The sequence below is a fragment of the Acinonyx jubatus genome, chromosome B3, assembly GCF_027475565.1.
Source record: "Acinonyx jubatus isolate Ajub_Pintada_27869175 chromosome B3, VMU_Ajub_asm_v1.0, whole genome shotgun sequence".
NCBI classification, from domain to species: domain Eukaryota; kingdom Metazoa; phylum Chordata; class Mammalia; order Carnivora; family Felidae; genus Acinonyx; species Acinonyx jubatus.
Window position 1 is genome coordinate 71,283,481 of NC_069386.1, and position 24,020 is coordinate 71,307,500.

At 39.2% G+C, this 24,020-nt stretch overlaps 2 gene segments (V, D, J or C); both read left to right on the forward strand.

Annotated features, from left to right (window-relative positions):
- Positions 1 to 4,302: 4,302 nt before the first annotated feature.
- LOC106971392 (T cell receptor alpha variable 18-like) lies at positions 4,303 to 6,604 on the forward strand. The segment is given in 2 exon segments: positions 4,303 to 4,708; positions 4,845 to 6,604. Coding segments are annotated over 2 exon segments (600 nt in total).
- Positions 6,605 to 19,483: 12,879 nt separating this feature from the next.
- LOC113601502 (T cell receptor alpha variable 14/delta variable 4-like) lies at positions 19,484 to 20,488 on the forward strand. The segment is given in 2 exon segments: positions 19,484 to 19,628; positions 19,836 to 20,488. Coding segments are annotated over 2 exon segments (618 nt in total).
- Positions 20,489 to 24,020: the final 3,532 nt, after the last annotated feature.

Genomic DNA, 24,020 nt, shown 5'->3' on the forward strand with positions numbered 1-24,020 from the left:
ATTAGTGTTTTTTTTTCCTTTGGGTCAATACCCAGTAGTGGAAGTACGCGATCATATGGTGTGAATGTAGTTTTCTTAAAGAAGTTTGATACTGCTGAAAATGTGTTTGTGGGGACTATTGGGGCATTTGTACTCGTATACATGTTTGGTGAAAAAGGTGGGGGATGGTAGGGGAAAAGTTATACAAGGCAGTGGTTCTCAAATGCCACACCTTAAACTACCAACACCACCTGTATCAGAATCATCTAGAGCACCTCTGAAGATCTGCATTATTGGCTCTATCCCAGCTTACTCACTCAATCTGAAAAAACAATGAATTTGTATTTTTAATGAACATGATCTGGATTAGTTTAGGGATTGGTTACAGAAAATTCAAATTATCATCTTTTTAACAGGATGGAATTTATTGCCTCTTATAGAAAGAAGCTCTAGTATATGAAAGGTTGGTATGCTAGCTTCATCATGTTGTGAAGGACCGAGGGTCTTTGTAGCTCACTGTCTCTCATCCTTAAGGTGTCACTGTTGGTTTTATACTTTAAAGAAACTGTTAGAAATCTGTCCACTCTATACATCTTCCATGCAGAAACAAAGAGAAAGTCAATAGGGTAAATGGGCACATGATGGCCGAGTCAGCGTTTTCCAGAAACTACAGCCAATGGCTTCTACTTGCATTTCATTTACCTCAGTGTTATTTAATGTCTCAACCTTTCTCCCACCTGCAAACGAGGCTGAGATATCGGGGCTATTTTTTATTTTAACATGTTGCCACCCTTGTTAAAATTGGGATTCTATTAGTAAGAAAGAGGAGACAATGGGCATTATATTGGGACCTAGCAGTTTCTGCCACACCCTCACTTTAGGGTATATTAGAACTCACATGCTTTTAAACTATTCACTATTATTTATTTTTGAAATACCAAATCCAATCTATCTCCCAGGTCTGTTGAATTTGGCTCCTCAAAGTCTTCCAGAAGACATCACAATGCCCACAACCCAGTTTACAGCCGCAATCCTAATTGAAAATCCACCTTAGGGGTGACTTGGTGACTCGTCAGTTAAGTGTCTGACTCTCGCTTTGATCTCAGATGGCTCCTGGGTTTGAGCTCCCACTGGGCTCTGGGCTGATGGCATGGAGCCTGCTCTGCTCTCTCCTCTCTCTCTGCCCCTCCCCTACTTTCTCTTTCTCTCAAAATAAGTAAACAAACTTAAAAAAAAAATCCACCTTAATCCCTTGCTCCTCTGCTTCTGGCACATTTGACATTTGACCTCATGACTCAATGTAGTCCTTTGTCCTATCTTGTCAGAGTGAAAATTTGACCGTGTCAATCACCTGGAACCCCATTTGCTCCTAGAATAAAGAAAAATTCTTTATTCTTGACAAGACCTACAAAACCTTGCATAACTTAGGATCTTGCTACCTCTCCAGCCTCATTCCACATTATGCTCTCATCTCTCTCCCTTCCTTTTATACTCTCTCTCTTTTTCTGTCTGTCTCTGTCTTCATGAATACTTGTCTTATTTAAGTCCCATAAAAGCACTTTGTTTCTCCTCTATGACCCTTTCAAAGCAATTTTGGGTGATATTCTTATTCTTTTTACCTTTCTTAAAATTCTTTTCCCTCCCTTCAAAAGAGTAAAAACTAGCACATGCCTGCTCTTTCTTGTACATCTACCGAAGGGTCATTACCTGAGGAAAGCTCAATGTGTACTTTCAGAATCACAGTCCTCTGACTTTACAGACTTGCAGTTTTTCCTTTATTTCTTTGATTAGTTGATTAAAAGCCATTTCCACTACTACTCCATGAGGTCCTTAACAGCAGGGGCCATAGTTGTGTTTCTCACTCCTGAATCTGCAGCACCAAAACATCTTAGGCATCAAGGTCATCAACTCTCCTTCGTCCTCCTTTCTATCCATTAACTTATTTAATATTCTTCCTTTATTTTAAGCCTCCTCAAAGATAATATTGATAATATTGCAGTGAAGGCACAAATAAGAACGTGTGGCTGAGTGTTTCAGACTGTAATCCGTGGATCTTTGCAAGTTTATGGGTAAATGTCTGGGATGTAGCAGGGGTTGGCATAGCCCATGGGTCAAAGCTGTCTACCACCTGTCTTTGTAAATGAAGTTTTATTGGAAAAACAGCCATGCCCACTTATGTATGCATTGGCTATGGCTGTTTGTACTAGAACAGCAAAGTTGAGCTGAGATATGACTTCAAAGCCTAAAGTAGTTACTATTTGACCCTTTACAGGAAAAAGTTTGCCAACCCCTGGGAGATAGGAGTTACATGAGAATTTTTAGATTTGGAGATCTCTGTTTGATGAAAACAAAACAATAATGGCATATTTCTAATAATCTGTGTGACCAACTTAGAATACTCCCCTTGGTTTTGATACTTTTGTGCTCTTTATGTCACTTGCACTACATGAAAGACAAATGGACTAATGGCATTCTACAAATAAAGGCACCACAGTTGTTTAAATGGAGAAAACTATTTAGGAAAGTTTGGTTATGATATAGCACATGGGACTGCAGACAGGACCAACTCCCAAGAACCTGTTCCCACAGTTACCGCAATGTTTCCATTGGAAGAGGGTGTATCAGTCACATTTCTTGTTTAGATGTATCAACACACAATACAGTAGATGTAAGAGTAGCAGTAAATGCAAATTTTTTTTTTCAGCGCTGATTTTTTGGGGGTGTTTTATTACATTCAGTCATTTTACATTGGTAAAATGGCAGGTTAAACGGATATTTTGAATAGAAAAGTAAATATACTAGTAATATCTAAACATAATAATTTAGACAACAGTATATTAAGCTCCAAATCATTTCAATCAAGTAAGTTGTTGAACTACACAATCTATAGTATTCTTTTAATCAGCCTCCAGCAACACTTTAGTTTTGGGCAAATATGATCCTTCACATTCTTTTAATTTGAATTTGATCAATTGTATATTTTGCTTGCATTTTTTTTTTTGTTTGGTGTTGTAATCGTGAGACCTAGGAGCCTAAAACATTTGTATTTAATTTAATTTTGCTTTATATTAAGCCATCCTAATATTAAAAAAATAGTATAAGAGTGGCTCCTTAAATTTTTTTTTTCAACGTTTATTTATTTTTGGGACAGAGAGAGACAGAGCATGAATGGGCGAGGGGCAGAGAGAGAGGGAGACACAGAATCGGAAACAGGCTCCAGGCTCTGAGCCATCAGCCCAGAGCCCGACACGGGGCTCGAACCCACGGACCCCGAGATCGTGACCTGGCTGAAGTCGGACGCTTAACTGACTGCGCCACCCAGGCGCCCCAATAGTGGTTCCTTATATGAAAAACTGTACTTTACTCAACGTTGAGAAATACTGAGAACCTGTTTTTCAGGTCTGGGGTCTGACTCTGGAAGAAGCTGACCACACCAGAGGACTGAGTCATATGCCCTCATAGAGACTATACTTCATAGTAAAGTGTATCTACCGAACATATCCACACATTCATTTATTCGTTCGTTCTTCAGATATTTTTTGAGCATCTCCTAATGGCCTGTATAGTTTGAGAAACTGGCTGCTGAGACTAATAAGATTAAGTTCGTGACCTCAGGAGCACCAAGTCTAGTTTGAAAAAAAAAACAAAAATGCAAATGATTCTAATCTGGTGCAGTAATGACAGTGTAGATATGTGTGCAAGGTATAGTGGGAAAAGAAGGGGGCACTAAGAGTGCCCTAGCAGATCCAGGGGAGTCCTTTCCCAGGGAGATGGTGTGTAAATTGGTTCTTTTAAAAAAAAAACTTAAAATCCATTTTAAAAAATTCATTTTTGAGGGAGAGAGAGAGACAGAGGGGGAGACACAGAATCTGAAGCAGGCTCCAGGCTCTGAGCTGTCAGCCTGCCACGGGGCTCAAACTCACAGGCCATGAGATCATGACCTGAATCAAAGTCGGATGCTTAACCTACTGAGCTACCCACCCCTCCCTGTGAACTGGTTCTTAAAGAATGAATAGAAGTTACTTACGCAAAGGTAGGAGAGAGAAGGGAGGACATTCTCAGCAGAGAATCCCTTGGTTCGAGGGGAACAGCAGAGGAATATGTCAAGCAAACATCTCAAATCATGCTCTTTTATATGCTTTCAGGATACCCTAAACCTAGCTTAATACTCAGCAAGAACAGACATTAGATGCTGGGATTAGGGAGATTTAAGGAGCCATATTACCCTGTGTCTTAAAGAGGGTGACAGAGGATTACCCACTGTCTCAGCCTCAGGCACCACCTTGAAGTCTACAAAAAGTGTTTGGTGTTTGCTTCCTGGAGGCCTACCCCTCACCCCAGACACCTATTTCCCTTCTATGCCTGCAGCTCAAACTCCATTCCAGGGTAAATACCAGCTCAGCTGTAAAGCAGCCTGCAGGGTCAGAGAGGAACCACAGGGAGGCGCTGCTCCCTTCAGTTAGTCGTTTGACACAACTTCATCACACATTCGTCGTGTGTTTCTGAGCACGTATGTCTTTCTTTAGAGCCTGTGATATGACCTTGCAGGGCCGTTTGGCTTGCTTCACACGGGAGTCAAGATTTCCTAGGCGATTCCACCAAAGGATCAAGAAACTGGAGGAACAACCCTCTCAGCTTTGGGTGTATTCCCAAATGAAACCTTCCACTGCTTCTCCACAGGCCATGCCGTCTGCTTCCTACTTAGGACTTTCAATCTTGCTGATATTGAGTAAGTAACATTTATTCAAAATTCCTAAGATGTTCTAGTCCTTGATTATAGGATGACTTTTAACCCCTGCCAAACTGGAGACTATCCTTACATTATCAATATAACAAAGTCTTTAACTTTTTTTTTTTTTTTCCAGGAGGGATCAATGGAGACTCAGTGACCCAGACAGAAGGTTCTGTTACCCTCTTTGAGGGGACACCTTTGACCCTGAATTGCACTTACCAGAGCAGCTACACAGTTTTTGTTTTCTGGTATGCCCAGTACCAAAACAAAGCTCCTCAATTGCTCCTGAAAAGCTTATCAGAAAACCAGAGGGCAGAGCATCACGGTTTTCACGCCAGTCTTGTTAAGAGTGACAGCTCCTTCCACCTGCAGAAACGCTCTGTGAGAATGTCAGACTCCGCTGTGTACTACTGCGTCCTAGGAGGCACAGTGAGATCGCCTGCAGGGGGAGCCGAGCACAAACCCAGAGGGGGGCAGGAGGGCCCTGGATGTGAGCAGCCTGGGAGGGGAGAATGATGATTTCTCTCTAGTTAGAGTCTTGTGCTGGGCGCGGCCCCCAGGGAACAGATACCTGATGCCTCTGCCCTCAGGCACCCCGAATTTTACTTCGAGCTAGGAATGGAAGGAGGCAATGTAGGTGAAAACTTAGATTATCATTATGCCTATACATAGAATCCTATAGTCAATGGCCTTTTGTGTCTGGTTTCTTTCACACAGCATCACCTTTTCAAGGTGTATCCATGTATCAGTACTTTAGTACTTCTGTGGCTGCGCAATAATCCATTGTATGGATACCCTATATTTTCTTTGTCCATTCATCAGTTGATGGGCATTTTGGTTGTTTCCACTTTTTGTGAAAACACTCATGTACAGGAGCTCTGCTCTTTCAAACTTGAATATATTTTAAGTTAGAGATTTCTGGGTATTTTTTCGTTTTGTTTTTTGCTTTATTTGGGACTAACGTTTCTTTGTGGATATGCAATTGAATAAATATGAGAAAATGCTCCTTACAAATAATGACTTATACTAAAGTAAGATATTATTCTAAGCTATATATATATATATTCATTCAAGAAAATTTGGCACCTATTCATATGTGCCAGTCATTTTAATAAGTATTGGGAATATATTTTAGGTAACAGAGTCTCCTCCTTTAGGATTTTATAAAAATTTTGTGTGCATTAAAATACCACACAAGTCTTAAAATCATGCTTTTTTTTTTTTTAACAAATCATTTTATTCATTTACTGAACTGTGTTTGTTCCTAAATATTTGTGGTGCTTACAGCTTTGCTTTTTGGGTTTTTGTTGGTGGTGGTGGTGTTACTGTTGTTTTTTAGGGCAAGAGTGACTGGGGGAGAGAGACACAAAGAGAGAGAGAAAGAGAGAGAGAGAGAGAGAGGAATCTTAAGCAGGCTCCACACTTAGTGCAGAGCCTGACATGGGGCTCAATCTCATGACCCTGGGATCATGACCTGAGCCAAAATCAAGAGTCGGTCACTCAGCCAACTGAGCTGCCCAAGCGCCCCTATGGTGCTTAGAGTTTTATGGGCACTGGGCTAAGCACTTTAAATTCCCCCCCTCCTAGATACTACCAAATTCTCATTTGACAGATGACGAAATTGAGGTTTAGTGATGTTGTGACTTATTCAAGGTTACATAACCAGCTGGGAGCAGAAGTTGGCCAGACCCAAATCTGACGTGTGACCAATATTTTAACAACTATTTGGTTGACCGTTCTAGAAATCTGTCTTCTTTTTTTCCCAGAATTCAACTGTAATCTTAGATTTCATAATTGTTGATGTTTTCATTTGAAGAAGAACCCAATGCAATATTAAAAGCTGCAGTTTACTCATTTGGCAACCACAGAAGTGTGTATATCTATATCTATATCTATATCTATATATCTACATATTGAAGCCAAAAAAACCCAGTCACCATTTTTATGTTCTTGAACCCTGAAGTTGCTCATATGCTCTCTGATTGAATACAGCTCTAATATTTGAAGAGCCACAGCTGAGCCCCAGTGGCTGTTATCAGGAGACATACAGGTACTTGCCATGGAAATGGGGATTATATTTTCCAAATACAAACAAAAATTCTTCATATAGCAAATATGTCTACTCACTGAGAGTGCAGGACACAGCATTTTTGGTTTTGCTACAGCATATATCTCATTAAAACAAACTCTTTTCATGTATTTAGTAAATACCAGTATAATGTCACTATGATGTGGAAGTTTTACTTATTCTCATGGATTTTTCTAAGCACCTTAATAATAATTTCAAATCAAAGAACTATTGGGGACAAATTTCTCACTATAAAAAAAGCCTCAGCTCTACTTTAGTGTTAGCCAAGTTTGTTTTAGTGGCTTCAAGAGTTTCTAGGGTTTTCAGGGTAAAGCTACCTGATGAAACTGAGAGTGAGGATAAAAAGATCATGCGGCTGTCTTTGCCTCTCCTGCTGATTTATGAAGAATAATGGCATTAAAAATATTGGTGAACCTGATCTTACCGGCAACACATGTTCTCGTGGACCTATACCTAGAGAGGCAAAACACAAGTCCCAATATTTAAGGCTTCAAAGCATTTCCTGAGTGTGATGAAAAGGGCAAGTGCTAACGGGTACTGCACTCTGCTGGTATTTTTTTAATGGGATTTCTATTGTTTTTGGTAATGCTTTGGCTAGAGTTGTACTTTTTAGGGTTTTCCCTATATCCACCGTAATTAATGTGTGTGGTTTGGAAGAGCAGGAGGTATTTCAGAAATATGTGTATTGAGTCACAACGGAAATTCCTATACTTAGGGACTGAGTAGAACTTTCTGGACAGTAGCTCCTATGTCTACTCAGGGGTAGGCAGGGCCACTTTATCCCCCTACCTAAACAATTTCAGGTATATTTCCTCGCATTTGCTGACACCCAAAGAAGAAATGCTCTAAGACATGAGCAATAGTCACACCAGCCTTCAAACTGATTTGGTTTCAACCTTGAGTGCTACTGGAATGAACAGCTAGAAAACTTCCACATGTCAAGATAAAAGCTAACAAGAAAATGGCATTTTTTTCCTCTGAGCAAATATGCAGCTAACAGATAAGTTGTGAGGCACTAAATCTCTACAGGTTATGTTGGGGTTTTTTTCCCCTCTTATTTTAAGAGTATGTAAATACCTTTTGATATATCTAAAATATGACTGGTGGATGAATTTTCCCTGAGATGAGGTCATTGTTAGCAAAGAGGATGCTCTCATCCTGTATCCAGTTAAAATGCAAGCTTTCTTGAGAGTGGGATGAGCTTTCTAATCTGCTCCAAGAAACTAGGAGAAAGTATCACCCACTCCCAAAGCACGAGACACCCTTTTTCTCCTCTGCTCATCAACAGGAATATGGATGCTACTTTGGTCACTGATCCATTGTTGCAATTGCACAGGGCATCTGCTCTGCATCTCTGTGGCTGGCAACCTGGCTATACCTCCTGTGATCATATTTTCTGGAAGGAAAATGGGGAGCACAGCAGGTGAGAAAGAGATCTATTTTGCTGCTGGGAGATGTGGCCTAGGCACCGAGTCATTGCTATTTCATAATTTCTCAGCACGATTATTAAAATGTAGAGTGGTCCTGGAGAATATATAGTCACCATTCTGACCTTACAAGGCCTAGCTCTCCTACCAAACACAATAGATGTAATCCCTCCTCTAAACTTTCCAGTCACTCTTTAACCCTTCCTGGCTCTTGCCACTTGATACCTTGTATTGTGGTCCTGAAAATTCATACCTATAACAACACCAGAAAACAGAATGGGTAAAATGAAGAAGACAGACGACACCAAGTGTCTGTAAGAACGTGGGGCAATGTTCTTAGGTACCACCAGAGGCAATGTAAATTGGTGAACTGAAAACATTTGGCAATAGCTACTAAAGCTGAGCATATGCATAACCTAAGGTCCAGCAATTATACTTGCAGGTATATACCCCCGCCCAAAATGTGACCCCTGCGCATTCACAAGGAATGTACAAGAGTAAGAACATGTATAGCATCAGTAATTGTAATACCCTAAAGCCAGAAAGCAACCCAAATATCCTTCCTCAATTTCAAGGATAAATTCTGATAACAGACTACACAGCAAGAGAATGAATAAACTTGCCATATTCTCTGTATAGAAGGAATCCCACAAATATGACTGAGTGAAATATGGCAGACACAAAGGGAGTTCAAAAATAAATAAGACTAATCTATGAAATCCTAAGTTGAGAGAGAGTAGAGATAGTGGTTATCTTTACGAGTAGATAGTGACGGGAGATTGAACAAGGGAGATTTCTGGGATGTTGATAATGCTCTATTTCTCAATGAAGGTGCTAGTAATATGGGTGAGTTCACTTTGAGAGAATTCACCAAGTTCTACACTTAATTTTTATATATTTATGTGTATCATACCTTAATAAGGTTTTAAAAATTATACATTATTTACCCCATTAACTGAATTCTGAGAACACAACTCACATTCAATCTATTTTCATATCCCCATTGTCCCTCACACTGTGCCCTCATTTAACAGAGTCTTCATAAATATTTGCTCAATAAAGGACTTAGCTATTTCTGATACATAATTGCAATATTCTCTGCTCCCAGTTCCAGGAATACAACATGCTACCAGGTGGCCTTGAACGTCCTAGTGCTTGCTTCTCTCTACAGCTGCCCCAAGATGAGACCCTCAGCGTCTCACATCTGGTTTTCTGTAACAGCCTTTTAACTAGCCTCCTTACTACCAACGTCTCCTCCCTGGATCCTACTCCATATCCCAGTGAATAATTTCTTTAAAACAAAACAAGACAAAAACAGCATCAATCACATCAATCCACTGTTTAACAACCTTCAGTGACCACCCTTTGTTTATGGTAATAAGGTTAAAGCTCTTTTTGTGGATCTCAATGGCCTCTACAGTTTTCTCAGGAACTTTCTGCTTCAGCAGATTAAGTCTGACTCAAGAATGAAGTTGGGCGGGCACCTGGGTGGCTCAGTCGGTTAAGTGTCCGACTTCGGCTCAGGTCATGATCTCACAGTTTGTGAGTTCTAGCCCCGCATCGGGCTCTGTGCTGACAGCTCAGAGCCTGGAGCCTGCTTCACATTCTGTGTCTGCCTCTCTCTCTGCCCCTTCCCTGCTCATGCTGTGTCTCTCTCTGTCTCAAAAATAAATAAACATTAAAAAAAATTTTTAAGAATGAAGTTGGGGAGGACTCGCTGTCCTCCTTAAATAGCCCTGCCTACAGCCCGTTGCTCCCATAATCACCTCGACCTGAGTACTTACCGTCATTTCTCCTCCCAATCCTGGAGACCATCTCAGACCATTCCTCCTGAAGAATGTCCTGGTCATTGCAGCCCACAGTGATCTCTCCCTTTCTGTGAAAAGCCCCGCCACTAATTATTGCCTTTGATAAGTTACCTAACATTTTTTAAAGTATTTCAGTTGTACCACCTAATTTTGCAATGCACTTTCATATGCGTTATCCCATTTGCTCCTCATCATCATGTGAGTAAGCCAAGATACAGAGAGTTAATCTCACTTCATAGATGAAAACCCCAAAGGTTCAGAGAGGTGAGGTGACTTAAACCAGTGCACTTGGCAAAGGGTACAGCCCAGGCTCATCCAAGCTTTCTACACAGACTTAATTATCTGGCTATGAGGAATGGCTATATTACCACCCCCCCCAAAAAGATTATACATTTTTAAAATGTGCTTACACTTTGTATCCCTCAAGTACTGGACAAGGTGTTTAGGGCACTCTGCAAAGCTAAGTTATTTTATTTCTACATTGTCCCCACTCAGCTCAAGGACTGATAAAAGCATATTACTTTGGCTCTATGAGACTCCTGTAGTAAAAGCTGAAGAAACACATCACTTCACCTCCAAACTATTTACCTTGGGGAGTAGGGAGAAAAGAGCCCTTCCAAGGCCAGGGCGACCTTAATTTTACCTTCATACCCTAGCCTCAAAATTGAAAAAAAAAAAGACAAAAATAAAAAAAGGTTCAAAGGAAGCCAGCAGAGGCAGTGGCAATGAGCTTCAAGAACCTCCATTTAATTAATCACAGTAAAATAAATTTCAATTTGATCACATTCCAGAGATCATTTCTCAAATAACTCAAATGTCAGGCAAAATGGAGAACTTTTTGATTCTGAAACTCAGTGTATAAGATTTAAGAAATATCAATAAAGAACTTAATTTTATTTATTCCAAGGCTAGATAATACTAAATCTTTCTTGAAGCAAGTCAGAGAACTAATGTGATGAAATGAGAAAGAAGAAAGTTCTAGGCGAATGTCTGGACACCCAACCCTGAAGGTAAATACTGCCTTCTTCCTTAACATTTTGGACTCCTTCACACCGGGTGTTAGATACCTGAGCAGTGCAGGTTAAACATCTCGATAAACAGGTCTAAGAAAGGGAGAGGGAGATGGAACAGCAAAAATAAATCTAAACACTAGAAATAAGATATTCAAACAGGGTTTATTTGCTCAATGATAAATGCCTCAGCTATCTATTTCCTGTCTGATTCCTAATTCCACCTGCCTGGGCCTGGGCTACAGGGAGTACAGGCAGGAAATGGAATTTGCTCCACTTATCTGATCCTTGCCAACTGAAAGCAATTTGAGATAGAAATCATATCTTGTTTTCGTTTATGTGCTTTTTACAGAGTTTTGCACATCATAGATAACTGCAGATTTCCAGAATGAATGCTTGAGCTTAGGGATTCCTGAACATGCACAGTAGTTTAAGGGCAGTTAGGTAATATGCTTAGCTGGAGAACCTTGCCAGCCTATCTCTACTCAAGACCCTAATTTTAATAAGAGTTAAAACAAAGTTCATTGCAATAGGTGGGAAAATCTATTCAAGGTGAATTTGTGTCATCAGAAGATGATTCTTGTGTTCAACTGATTTGGTCATAGCAATTGTCATTGTATTGAAGACACTATCCTTCAGAGCCTACATAAGAAAATGTCACAGCTGTCTGTAATAATAATATCCCAACGCTTTAAAATTATAACATTTTGACTTCTTACTATAACACAATCTTACTTTGCATAAAGTAAACCCAATCTAGACAAATAGAGATATAACAAGCTATGGAAATGACCCTTTTACATCTGTGCTGTTTCACCAGCACAAATAATTACAAAGGAAACTAGACAAACAAGCCAACCAACACGGAACCCTTAGCTGAGATTCCTGAATTCTCTAATAAAACAATACAACAGGAGGCAGCTAAATACCAACATGCCTCTGGAATGAAGAGAACCTGGCTAAGCATGCTAAGCATCTAAATCTGGCTTTCTAGAAGAAAATATTTAGCTGGATTAAAACAATGATGTGACAAGAAATAGAAGGATGGTATTTCAGGAACCAAGTTACATAAATAAGTGTGCCCTCGTAAGGGGTGAGGCTGTTGTCATTCAAGTATGGTCCAGATACCCCTAAGGAGACCATTTCAGGGAGGGGATACAAAGACTTTTGAATTTTATTTGGATTATGTTTCTGTTAGGATCTGATCCTGACTCATTCCCCTCAACCTCCTTACCCAGGGTAAGTTCTCTACTGTGATCTAAAGTTCCTAGTGCTGTGGGATCCTGTGAGCCCTGTCCATCAGCCTGTATCCACTTTGTATGCTTGCATTAAGTACATCGTTTATGGTTGTGCTTCTAGATCTGCCTGTCTTAATCTTCTTAGTCCGTTCTGATAGAGGCAACTTCTCTCTAATCCCCTTCACCAAGTTCAGAACTGAAATTTTAAATGTCATTAACTTAAGCCTCTCCAGTTATATATACCATAAATTATATATACACACTTATATTTATATATAAGTGTTATATATAAATATAACCTATTTAATATATAAAACATATATGTGTATATATATTATGTATATATATATGTTGTGTATGCATGTATACATGTGTATGTGTGTGTCTTGTGCTTTAAAAATATTCTCCAAAAGTGTTACCTATATATATACATACATATATATATATATATATATACACACAAGTAGAAATATCATTTAAGCAATAATGAATTATACAATTGTAAGATGCTATTATTCCCATTTGTTAATGAATCTATTTAAGAAATGCTATACAGAGGCAGTTTGCTAGGTTCTGGGGCTATTACAAAGTACACGAGCCTTTTCTTTGGTGAGCTAAGAGTCTTGTGCTTTAAAGATACTCTCCAAAAATTGGGGCACCTGGCTGGTTCTGTTTGTGGAACATGTGACTCTTGATCTCAGGGTCATGAGTTCAAGCCCCCACACTGGGTGTGGAACTCACTTAAAAAAATGTATCTTCCAAATCTGCACAAATCCAAATAAAAAAAAAAAGAACATTATTTTACTATCACATCACTCTCACATTGTTATAAAAAATATGAATTGTATTATGGAATAATAACAATATTTCCTAGTTATTAAACTTTCTAAGCACTAACACATACCAGGCACGTGCCCTTATATTTTTCTGTTATAGTACTGCCTTACGGCAAGTACTACTATTATTCCCATGAAAACTGAGATTTGGAGAGGCCGTTGATGGTTAATATTAGATTAGAAATTTGATCCCTCTGTTTTAAAAAAAAGTAAAATTTGTTATTAATGTAAAATACATATGTGAATCTCTGCTTCCAATTAGCTTAAAACAAATAACTGTCAGAAAGTTGAGGATGCAAAGAAACCTAAATGAACTCAATTCCAGAAAGTGGCAACTTTCATCACTGTTGAAATAGCGGAAGAAGAAGGAATCTTTTATAGAGAGGGACAAGGGGAAATTAGTCAAATGTTTAAGGAATCTCTAAGGGCCATGGGGTGGCTGCTAAGACATATCAGAATTCTGAAGAGCCCCAGCTACTGTTAAGTGTACACCCATCCACCAATCCTTCTCCATGGGTCTTCACAGGGTGCATAGGTAACGTGCTGAAGCCATGGAAAAAAGCTGAGAGTGGGGAGAAAATCCTCTGAGACGTTTTGGGCTTTTATATAGTATAGATCAAGAGCTCTCTGAAGACTGGAACAGGCAGCAGGGGAGAAAGAATTTGCTCAGGGAGCAAAAAGCCAAGTCCAGGGCTGGGAATCAGTAAGAAGTCCCTAGGGGCACCTGGGTGGCTCACTCAGTTAAGCATCTGACTTCCGGCCATGACTGAGCGCAGCATTGAGCTCTGCACTGTCAGTGCAGCGCCTGCCTAGGATTCTCCCTCTCTCTCCCCCTCTCTCTCTGCCCCTCCCCATCTCAAAATAAGTAAACAAACAAACAAACAAACATAAAGAACTCCCTGGTGACTCAAAAGCAGGCCCCCAGACTATAAAGCAAGAGAGAGACTTCCAATAGGTGAGAAAGTAGGCAGATCTGGTAGGAAAGCATGAAGAGATATCTGGAATTTTTCCAGTGTGCTGATACCAAACCCTTTGATGGAAAGTCCTGACCTTACCCTGAATGAAACTAATGCTGCAACAAATACCAAACCTGAAGCTACAAAAGTTTTCAAACATAAGTTGGATTCTATTTTCTTTAAGACTCTGAACCATAAATCAGATTGATTCAGACTCTACCCCTACCACACATACACCTTAACAGCAGGAAGAAGAAGGGCATGAATTTGGGGGGAGAAATTTTATTTATTTCAGTTTCTATTTCTAGTTTATATAAATCATCTGGAATATAATAAAATATTATGAGATACCCAAAGAAGCAGCAAATAAACATATAAACAAACAATAATGTGACCCATGGTCAAAAAGATAACAGTTAATAGAAGCAGACACAAAAAGACGACGCAGGTGTTGGAACTGTCAGACATGTACTACAAAATACTATGGTAAAAATGCCAAAGGACTTAACAGAAAATGTAAACAATATGCATGCTGAGATGTAGAAGTTTAGGAGAGATTAGGGAACTTATATATATAATGTATTATATAATTAAGTTTTATATATATATACACTTATATATAACTTTTATATATATAAATTACATATATAATTTTATAAAGATTATATATAAAATTATATTAAAATTTTATAAAAATTTTATATATACAAGTTATATATATAACATATATATATAATATATATATAAGTTTTATATATATATACATATGTAAAGGAAGTGATAAAAATAAGCTAAAGAAAAACCTGGTGATAATAGAGGAAAAGATCAGTGAAGCTGAAGGCAGGTCAATAGAATTATCTCAACTTCAATAAAAGAGGTAAAATGGTAAGAACAAACAAACAGAACAAGTTTTTGAGATCTGAGGGACAATAACAAATGGTCTAACATATTAATGATTGAAAATTCCCATAAGGAAGGGGAAAAATGTATATATATATATATATATATATATATATATATATATGGTGTATATACACACACACACACACACACATATATCTATATACACACACAAAAAGTGATAATGGCTGAGAACTTTCACATTTGAAGAAAATTCTTAATGGACAGATTAGACAAGTTCAGAGAATCCCAAGGATGATAAACACAAAGGAGGCCCCATCTAGGCACGTCACAGTCAAAATTCTGAAAAAAAAAAAAATTAAATAAAGATCAGCTTTTAAAAAGTGGTCCAAGGAAAGGGCTCCTGGGTGGCTTAGTCAGTTAAGTATCCAACTCTAGATTTTGGTTCGGGTCACAATCTCAGAGTTTGTAAGTTCAAGCCCTACATCAGTCTCCACACTGGCAGTGTGGAGCCTGCTTGGGATTCTTCCTCTCTCCCTCTCTCTGCCCCTCCCCAGATTGCCCTCTCTCTCTCTCTCTCTCTCTCTAAGTAAATACATAAACTTAATTTAAAAAATTTTAAAAAGCAGTCAAAGGAAAAAGATAGCCACACCACATGCACGCAGGAATAAAAATACAAATGATAACTGACTTACTACCAAAAACAGTAGTAAGAAGAAGACAATAAAACACTTTCAAAATACTGAAAGAACAAAAATATGACCACCTAGAATTCCATCACTTGCCAAAATACCCTTAAATAAAAGCAATATAAATATATTTTCTTTAAAAAATTTTTTGTAATGTTTATTTACTTTTTTTGAGAGAGGAAGAGAGGCAAAGCATGAGTGGGTAAGGGGCAGAGAGAGAGGGAGACACAGAATCCGAAGCAGGTTCCAGGCTCTGAGCTGTCGGCACAGAGCCCTATGCGGGGCTTGAATTCACAAACCGTAAGATCGTGACCTGAGCTTAAGTCGGACACTTAACTGACTGACCCGCCCAGGTGCCCCTAAATATATTTTCAAAGAGACAAAATCAAAGATTATTTGTCTCCACCTGACTTGCAGTACAAGAGATGCTGAAAGTCTTCATGCTATCGGGAAACAATATCACATGGAAACTCAGATTCACAAAAAGACACAAAGAACACCAGAAAGGGTAGATGCCTGAGTGGACATTTTTAAGTTTTGTTAGTAATTTTAATAACTTCACTTACTTTAAAAAGCCACTGTTTCTTTAAGGCAACATAAAAACAATGTGTTGTGGTATTACAGCATATCCAGATGCAATAAAAAACATTTTCTTCATAAAGGGAAATAATATTATTTGAAATCAAGCTAGGATAAATTAAGATGCTTAATTTAATTTCAGATGCTACTACTAAAAATAGCCCAAAACAGTGGAGAATATCTTTGAGACCTCAGAGTAGGAAGAGACTTCTTGACATGGTACAAAATATACTAACCATAAAAGAAAATTAATAAATAGGACACGAGCAATATTTAAGATTTCTACTCATCCAAAAACAATTTTAAGAAAACCAATAAGCAATCTTGGGGCACCTGGGTGGCTCACCTGGTTAACTGTCCAACTTTGGCTCAGGTCATGAACTCACATTTCCTGAGTTCGAGGCTAGAGCCTGCTTCAGATTCTGTGTCTCCCTCTTTCTCTGCCCCTCCCTTGCTCACGCTCTGTCTCTCTCAAAAATAAATAAACATTAAAAAAAGAAAGAAAGAAAATCAATAAGCAATCTAAAGTCTAGGCAGAAGTATGCTAGAAAGAAATATTTGGAAAACGATTGCTTCCAGAAAATATAAAGAACTCTCATAAGCCAACAATAGAAAGATAAAACAATAATAAAATACTTAAATAGGATGACTAATAAGTATATAAAATACACTCAACACTATTAATAATTAGGGAGATGCTAATTAAATTCACATTCAGATGTCATTCACCTCCACTAGAAGGCCTACAAACAAATCAGGTAACAACCTCAAATATCAGCAAATACATGGAGCAACTGGACCTTCCGTGCCCTGCTGGTGAAAGGGAAACTGGTGCCATCACTTTGGGAAACTGCCGTGGCCTACTAAGTCCATGAATAGGTATTTACCGAAGAGAAATGAAAATACAGACCCACAAATGACACACAGACATGTTTGTAGCAGGTGTACTCATATTTACCACAAACTGGAAATGACCCAAAATGTCCACAAACGGGAGAGTATGTAAATAATTAATGGTATATAAGGAATATCACTCTGCAATCAAAAGGAACGAACCACCAACCAATATGTACAATAATAGGATGGATCTCTAAAATCTCTGGTAACTGACAGAAGCCAGACCCTTCCTGCCAAATGCAGTATGATTCCATTAGTATGAAATTCAAGAACAGAAAAACTAAGCTTAGTTAAAACTAGAAAGCGGTTCCTTCTGGGGACGAAGATTTGACTGGAGAGGGTCACAAGGGGACTCCTGGGGTTAGGTAAATGTTCTTGATTTTGTTTGGGTGGTGATTACACAAGTACATAAGATACTTAAACTCATTGAAATGAACATATAGGGACCATGCATTGTATTGCAGATAAATTATACTTCAATAAAAAGGAACCAAAATAAATGAAATAACTTACAGGTAGAGAATGTGGACCTGAATAATTACAGAGCTAGATGAACTGCCACATATTGGAGCCAGCACCCACGTTGAAAACCAGGACATTACCCCTGTGCCAGGCCACTCTTGTACCTGCTTCCTGTGTCTACCACCCCCAGTAATCACTATGCTGACATCAGCTCACAGAATAGTTTTCTCTGCTTTTGTACTGTATGTAAACGGAATCATTTAGCATGTACTTTCGTAGCTGGTTTCTTTTAGACAATCTTACCTTTGCGAGATTTATTTGTATAATTATGTGTAGCTGTGTGGACCTTGATTCTGAGAGCTGCATGGTATTCCATTTTGTTTAATCATTTCTTTTGTGTCTCTCAGCATATTAATGTCCCGCTAGTCTTTGTTGCTTCCTGGTCTCGAGTGGTTGTCAGAAGGGTTGGAATTGGGCTGAGATCACAGCAGACTACAGCTGTTCCGTAGCAATTAAAAAGTATAAATATATTTCTGCAACACCTACAAAAAGCTGGACGAATTAATTTTCTCTGTATATTTTATTTTATTGTGGTTCACTTTTTTATTGAGGTATCATTTTTTTCTACAATGAAATGCAAGATCTTACATGTTCTGTTCAGTGTGTCTTGAAATTATCCTTCACCTCAGAAGTCCCCTCGTGCCTCTTTCCAGTCAAATCCCTCCTCTTAGAGACAACATTTTTCTGATAGTTGAACCATCCTGGACTTCTAAAAAATTCTGTTTTCTCATTATATAACATGGACGTTAGATGCCAGTAAATTGATATATTCACTTAGGGATGAGAAAATAAACAGGCAATTAAAAGCTGCAGTCAACTGAATCACAGTCATAAATCAGCACATTGATGCCAAGCAAATCAGACACCAACTTCCGTGTTGCTAAGTCATGAAGCTATTGAGGGACTGAGTCCAGGGAGAGCCTCTGAGCCACAGCTGCTGCAACAGAGAGAAGTGATATTTGCAATTTTTGAAAGGCTACACTTTTGATATAAGAAAATAAGAATGCATGACCTGGTGAATTTGACCTTATTATGACTGGAGGGGGCAATATTCAAAAGCAAGATTTTTCTTTTTTTTTCTTTTTAAAAAAATGTTTATTTATTTTTGAGAGAGAGAGAACAAGTGGGAGAGGGGCAGAAAGAGGGAGACAGAATCTGAAGCAGGCTCCAGGCTCTGAGCTGTCACCACCAACCCTGGGATCATGACCTGAGCCGAAGTCAAGACCGTGACCTTAGCTGAAATCAGATGCTTAACCGATTGAGCCACCCAGGCACCTCCAAAGCAAGAGTTTTCTAACAGACTTACTATTGATTGCTATTAGGCATGTGCAGTTAGCCAAATTTTGTCAATCAGGAAACTTGCTGTGGTAGCATTAAACAGACAAAGAGCTTTATCCAATGGAAAATTCCTCAGAAACCAATGCCTTGCAGTGTGAGAAGAAAAGTTACGATGACTGAGAATGAATAGTTTTATCTTCTTGTCCAGAAGAAAAATCTGTGAGTATATTTCACTGTAGATTTTGGCTGGGGACAAAAAGAAGCATACACTGTGCAAAAAGATGGATGACTATTTGCTCTCAGAAGTCACCATAATCATAATAAATTGTATTTCTTTTCAGATTTACCAGTCCATCGTAGATGCATTGGCTGAATATGGCAAATGGTTCTACCATCAGTGTCCTACAATTCAGCTTAACTCCTATACATATCATTGTTGTGAATTAAATTAGAAAAAGACTTAATAGGCAAGTTAGACTTTCCCACCATGTCAACAAAGCCACAGCTCAACACTAGCAAACTGATAGCAAACTACATTTCCTGTTCTGGCACGGTAGCATCTTACAGCTTAGTCACTGTGTGTGTGTGTGTGTGCGCTCTCTGAGGCACAGGGCAGGCATTTAGACCTGAATTTGAGATGGAACACGGCACATTTCATTCACAGGAAGAGCCTCCAACATGCTGCTCCCCAGCCTGCTGAGAATAGTCACAGCCTCCATCTGCCTTGGTAGGGCTAGTAAGGACAGCCACAAGCACAGACAGGCTGTGCCGAGTCCCAAGTTCAGTGGTAGACACAGGTTATCATTGTCTGCTGGGGTTTAGGAGAGTAGAATAATGGGCAGGGGAATCAGAACTCTCAGTCCTACCTGAGTTCCCTAAGACCCTAGGGCCACTACCAGGAGAATCAGCCTAATTCTCTCTTCTCTTTTTGCAGGAGCCAGCATGGCACAGAAGGTAACTCAAGCCCAACCTGCAATTTCTATGCCAGAGAAGGAGGCTGTGACCTTGGATTGTGTATACGAAGCCAGTGGTTATACTTATTATCTATTCTGGTACAAACAACCACCAAGTGGGGAAATGATTCTCCTTATTTATCAGGAGTCCTACAGTGAGCAGAATGCAACAGAGGGGCGGTATTCTCTGAACTTCCAGAAACCCGACAGATCCATCAGCCTCACCATCACAGCATTACAACTCAGGGACTCAGCAGTGTATTTCTGTGCTCTGAGAGACACCACAGTGATGCGGCAACTGTGGGAGCCCCACAAAAACCTCAGATCTCAGGCATCCCCCAGCTGTGGACACCAGGGAGAGCGGCGGTGTAGAAGGAAGAAGCGGGGGGCTGTGCCTGAGGCAGTGGGGGTTTTCAGGTGGATGCTTCACTCTAAGGAAAATGCTATTTCTCTGGCTCAGAGAACATATCAAACAGTGTCATTCATCAAAAGCATCTTTATCTTCAATTCTTTACCTCGCAGTAGACATTTCACAAAAGATTTTTTTTAAGTGGTTTGTGATGATTACATTAAAGCGGAAGACCCAAAATCTAAACGGCTTCCCTGTGTTGACCTGTAGTGCCAAAGTTGCTTCAGCCTGTAGCGTCAAAGCCCAGATCTGTCCTGGTGTAAAAGGGACTCTTAGGAAGCTTCCTTTGAAGGATTTAGTATCTTCCAGAGACTGCTGCTCTGTCATGTATGGCCCTCCCGTCTGTCCCCTTCTGGTCACTACCTGCTCTTCCGGGGAAACCACAATCCCATAGATAGATTCATTTTGCCTGTTTGCCTGTTCATTTGCAGTGTTGCATAAATATTCTTTTTTTTTTTTAGGTGTATTTATTTATTTTGAGAGAGAGAGAGAGAGAGAGAGCACAAACAGGGGAGAGGCAGAAAGAGAGGGAGAGAGAGGATCGCAAGCAGGCTCAGCATTGTCAGCACAGAGCCGCTGCAGAGCTGGAACCCATGAACCATGGGATCGTGACCTGAGCTGAAATAAAGAGTCAGTCGCTCAACCTGCTGAGCCACCCAGGTGCCCTGCATGAATATTCTTATACATGTTCTTTGGTGAATGTAATTATACACTGCTATTGCGCTTATCCATTGGAATTTCTGGATTAAAGAGTATAGATCGATCTGGCTTGAATTCCTCCACTAGTTAAGCCCTCAAAAAGACTACTAATGACCTCTGTGTTGTAGATCAACAGAAATTTTCAGGTATCCCCATAGCTGACCTCTCAGAAACTTTCGACACATGAGTTGTGACCACTTACTCTTAAAGCTCTCTTTTCCTTTCCCCTGATGAGCCACCTTGACTCCTGTGCACACTCTCATCTCCCTTCCAGTCACTAGCTGTTGGAAGTCCTCGAGGGTTAGCTAGCCCTGGGCCAAGCCCTCTCTGTAGCCTCACACTTAAGAGAAAGTTCTCAGACACTTAGACTGAGTGGACACGCAGGACTGCCTCTGGCAGCAAAACAGCAGTAGCAGCAAACGGCACATAGTCTTTGTTTCATGTTCGCCAGGCATAAACATCAAAGAATGTTAAAGCATGGGAGGAATACACAAGGAGCCTCCAGACATAGACCAAACACACATCTAGTGTTTATGGGAAAGCCTGTAGGGAAGATGTACAGTTTCAAGGGCTGCTAAACAGTTACAGTGGGTCTGTTCCCTAACAGGCTCCTGGGAGATCATGGGGTTCTGTTCTCATAGTGCTATCACATTCAACAGTCTTGAGAACAGAACTTCACTGACATTTCAACAATGACTCCATTCACTTTCCTAGGGCTTACAATACCTTCTCTAGAAATAACTCCACACCTCTCCTTATGTTTTTCCTCCTCTGTATATGACATTTTATTCATGCCTATATGACTCACATAGTTATATCTCTGTGCCAGACCTCATGATCTACTTTCTCTGACTTTTTTTTTTCTTTCAAGAATTTATTTAAATTCAAGTTAGTTGACATATACTTTTCTTACTTCTACTCAATTAAAAAAGTATGTCACCTGGTGGCCATGTACATACACAGGTAAAAATAACACAATAGTCAGCATTCTATACATAAACATAGCAAGCAAAGTGAGAGAAATTGTCATGCAACCTAGCGTGATTTCTAACTCCTCCGAACTCCGTGATGCTCACTGCAGACTCTCTGAGCAGACTGGAAATACCACAACACCACAGACTCACTCCTGTGATCTCCAGCTCCTTAGAGAATTTCTCAGTTTTCTCAGATATCTTTATCTCCTATATCTCATGTGTCTGGGTAATAGGCCAAGGAAAGTTTAAAAGTTGGGTTTTATATATGTTTTGTGAGCATCCCCAAGCACGTGTTGTTGTTTCTCTATACATGTTCTTGTGTATTCAGGGCTTTTTCCAAAGACCAAGACAAAAAGAAACATTGTAACTAATATACTTCTACATATTGACATCTGTATCTATATTTATGTATACATTTTTTAAAAATGCCTGATATGTCTATAACTGTAAGCTCCACAGGGTCAGGAAACCTGTATGTATTATTCATTACACAGTATTTGGCACACAGTGGTTGCACATTGAGTATTTGTTGATTGAAGAATACATTGATAACATCAACAGATACTGAACTTCAATCCTTTGGATGTTGTAAGATAAGTATGGATCAATTATTTCTTGTATTTGCCCTTTCCTCATGACCATGAGAATACTCTTTCTGTTTGCATGTGCCATAGATTCCTTTTCTGTTTCTACAGATTTTCCTTGTATGGTGCTATTTCCAGGTTTGCAATTTAGATGGTGTCTATCTTGTTGGTATAGATGGAGGCATCTTCATCACCGAAGTGAGACTATAAGGTTTATGTCTGATTCTGTTTCTTGTGAACTTGGATGTCCCTCATGTATGTATGCTGATTCCTCTTGGTTTCAGCTACTGATGACATCCCTCTGTTTTATATCTTTTCTGGTTTGATCTCCAGGATTTTTGTCTTAGGATTTGAGCCTCAAGTATTTACTGTGGCTGGAGATATGAATCCTGTAAAGTTAGGGGTGATAATGGCAGAGCGCGAGGTCATCCAGGTTGAAAGAAAATCAGTTAACTGAGTTCTCTCTATACCCCCACACTTCTCCATTTAATACCGATTTCTGAAACACAAATTAAATGACCTTTATACAGATTTTCTCCATACACTAGATGCTGCCCCTATGTATAGCTGGATACGGTCAAACTATCCATTGCCTTGTGTCTTTACCATTGTCATTGATTGCACTGCTTCTTTGTATCTTTTCCTTCAAGTCCAGTGACTTAGTTGATTTACTTAGCTTTTGGGTAGATATTCCTATTGTTGGAAGTCCTAGCCTGAGACTTAAGAAAAATGAGACTGTTTTTCTAATTTCCTGATTCTAGTTCCAAGGCCTGAATTATTTCAGTCAAGAATCCTTTAAAGCTCCTGGATTCTTAGCCCTTAAGAAAACTTTTAAGTTCAATTTAACTTTTTTAACTAACTTTTTAGTTCAGTTTAAAGTTCAGATTTAAAGATGGTGGATGGGAATTTTTCTCAGAGAATTTTAAAGTTTAAAAGAATGTGAATGTTAGGAAATATTACAGTTATCCTTTGTCATAACATAGATGTAATCACTTTGTAAATCTATACTAGAAAACATTCCTGAGACTGATGAGTTGAGAAGATTTTGGTTTGGGTACCATGTTTTTAAATTTACTTTTTAGGTAGAGAAATCACAGTAAGTATAAAAATTTGCAGGCTCACTCCTCTGTAAGAAGTCTTGAGCTTATGTTTTGGTTGTGCTGTTTTGAGCTAGTTACCTGATCACAGCAAATAGGTAAAGCTTAAGACAAAGATAATAACATTCCTCTTTTTTAAAAACATCTTTAAAGACAATTATAAAAAATTAACTCAACATGAATTGTGGACTTAAACACAAAAAGTAAAACTATAAACCTTTTAAAAGAAAACATAGGAGAAAATCTTCATGACCTGGAGCTAAATTTGACACTAAAAGCATTGCACAAGCGCGTACGTGTGTGCGCGCGCGCGCACACACACACACACACACACACACACACACACACTGGACTACTTCAAAATTAAAAACTTGCCCTCTGCAAAAGACCCTGTTAAGAAAAT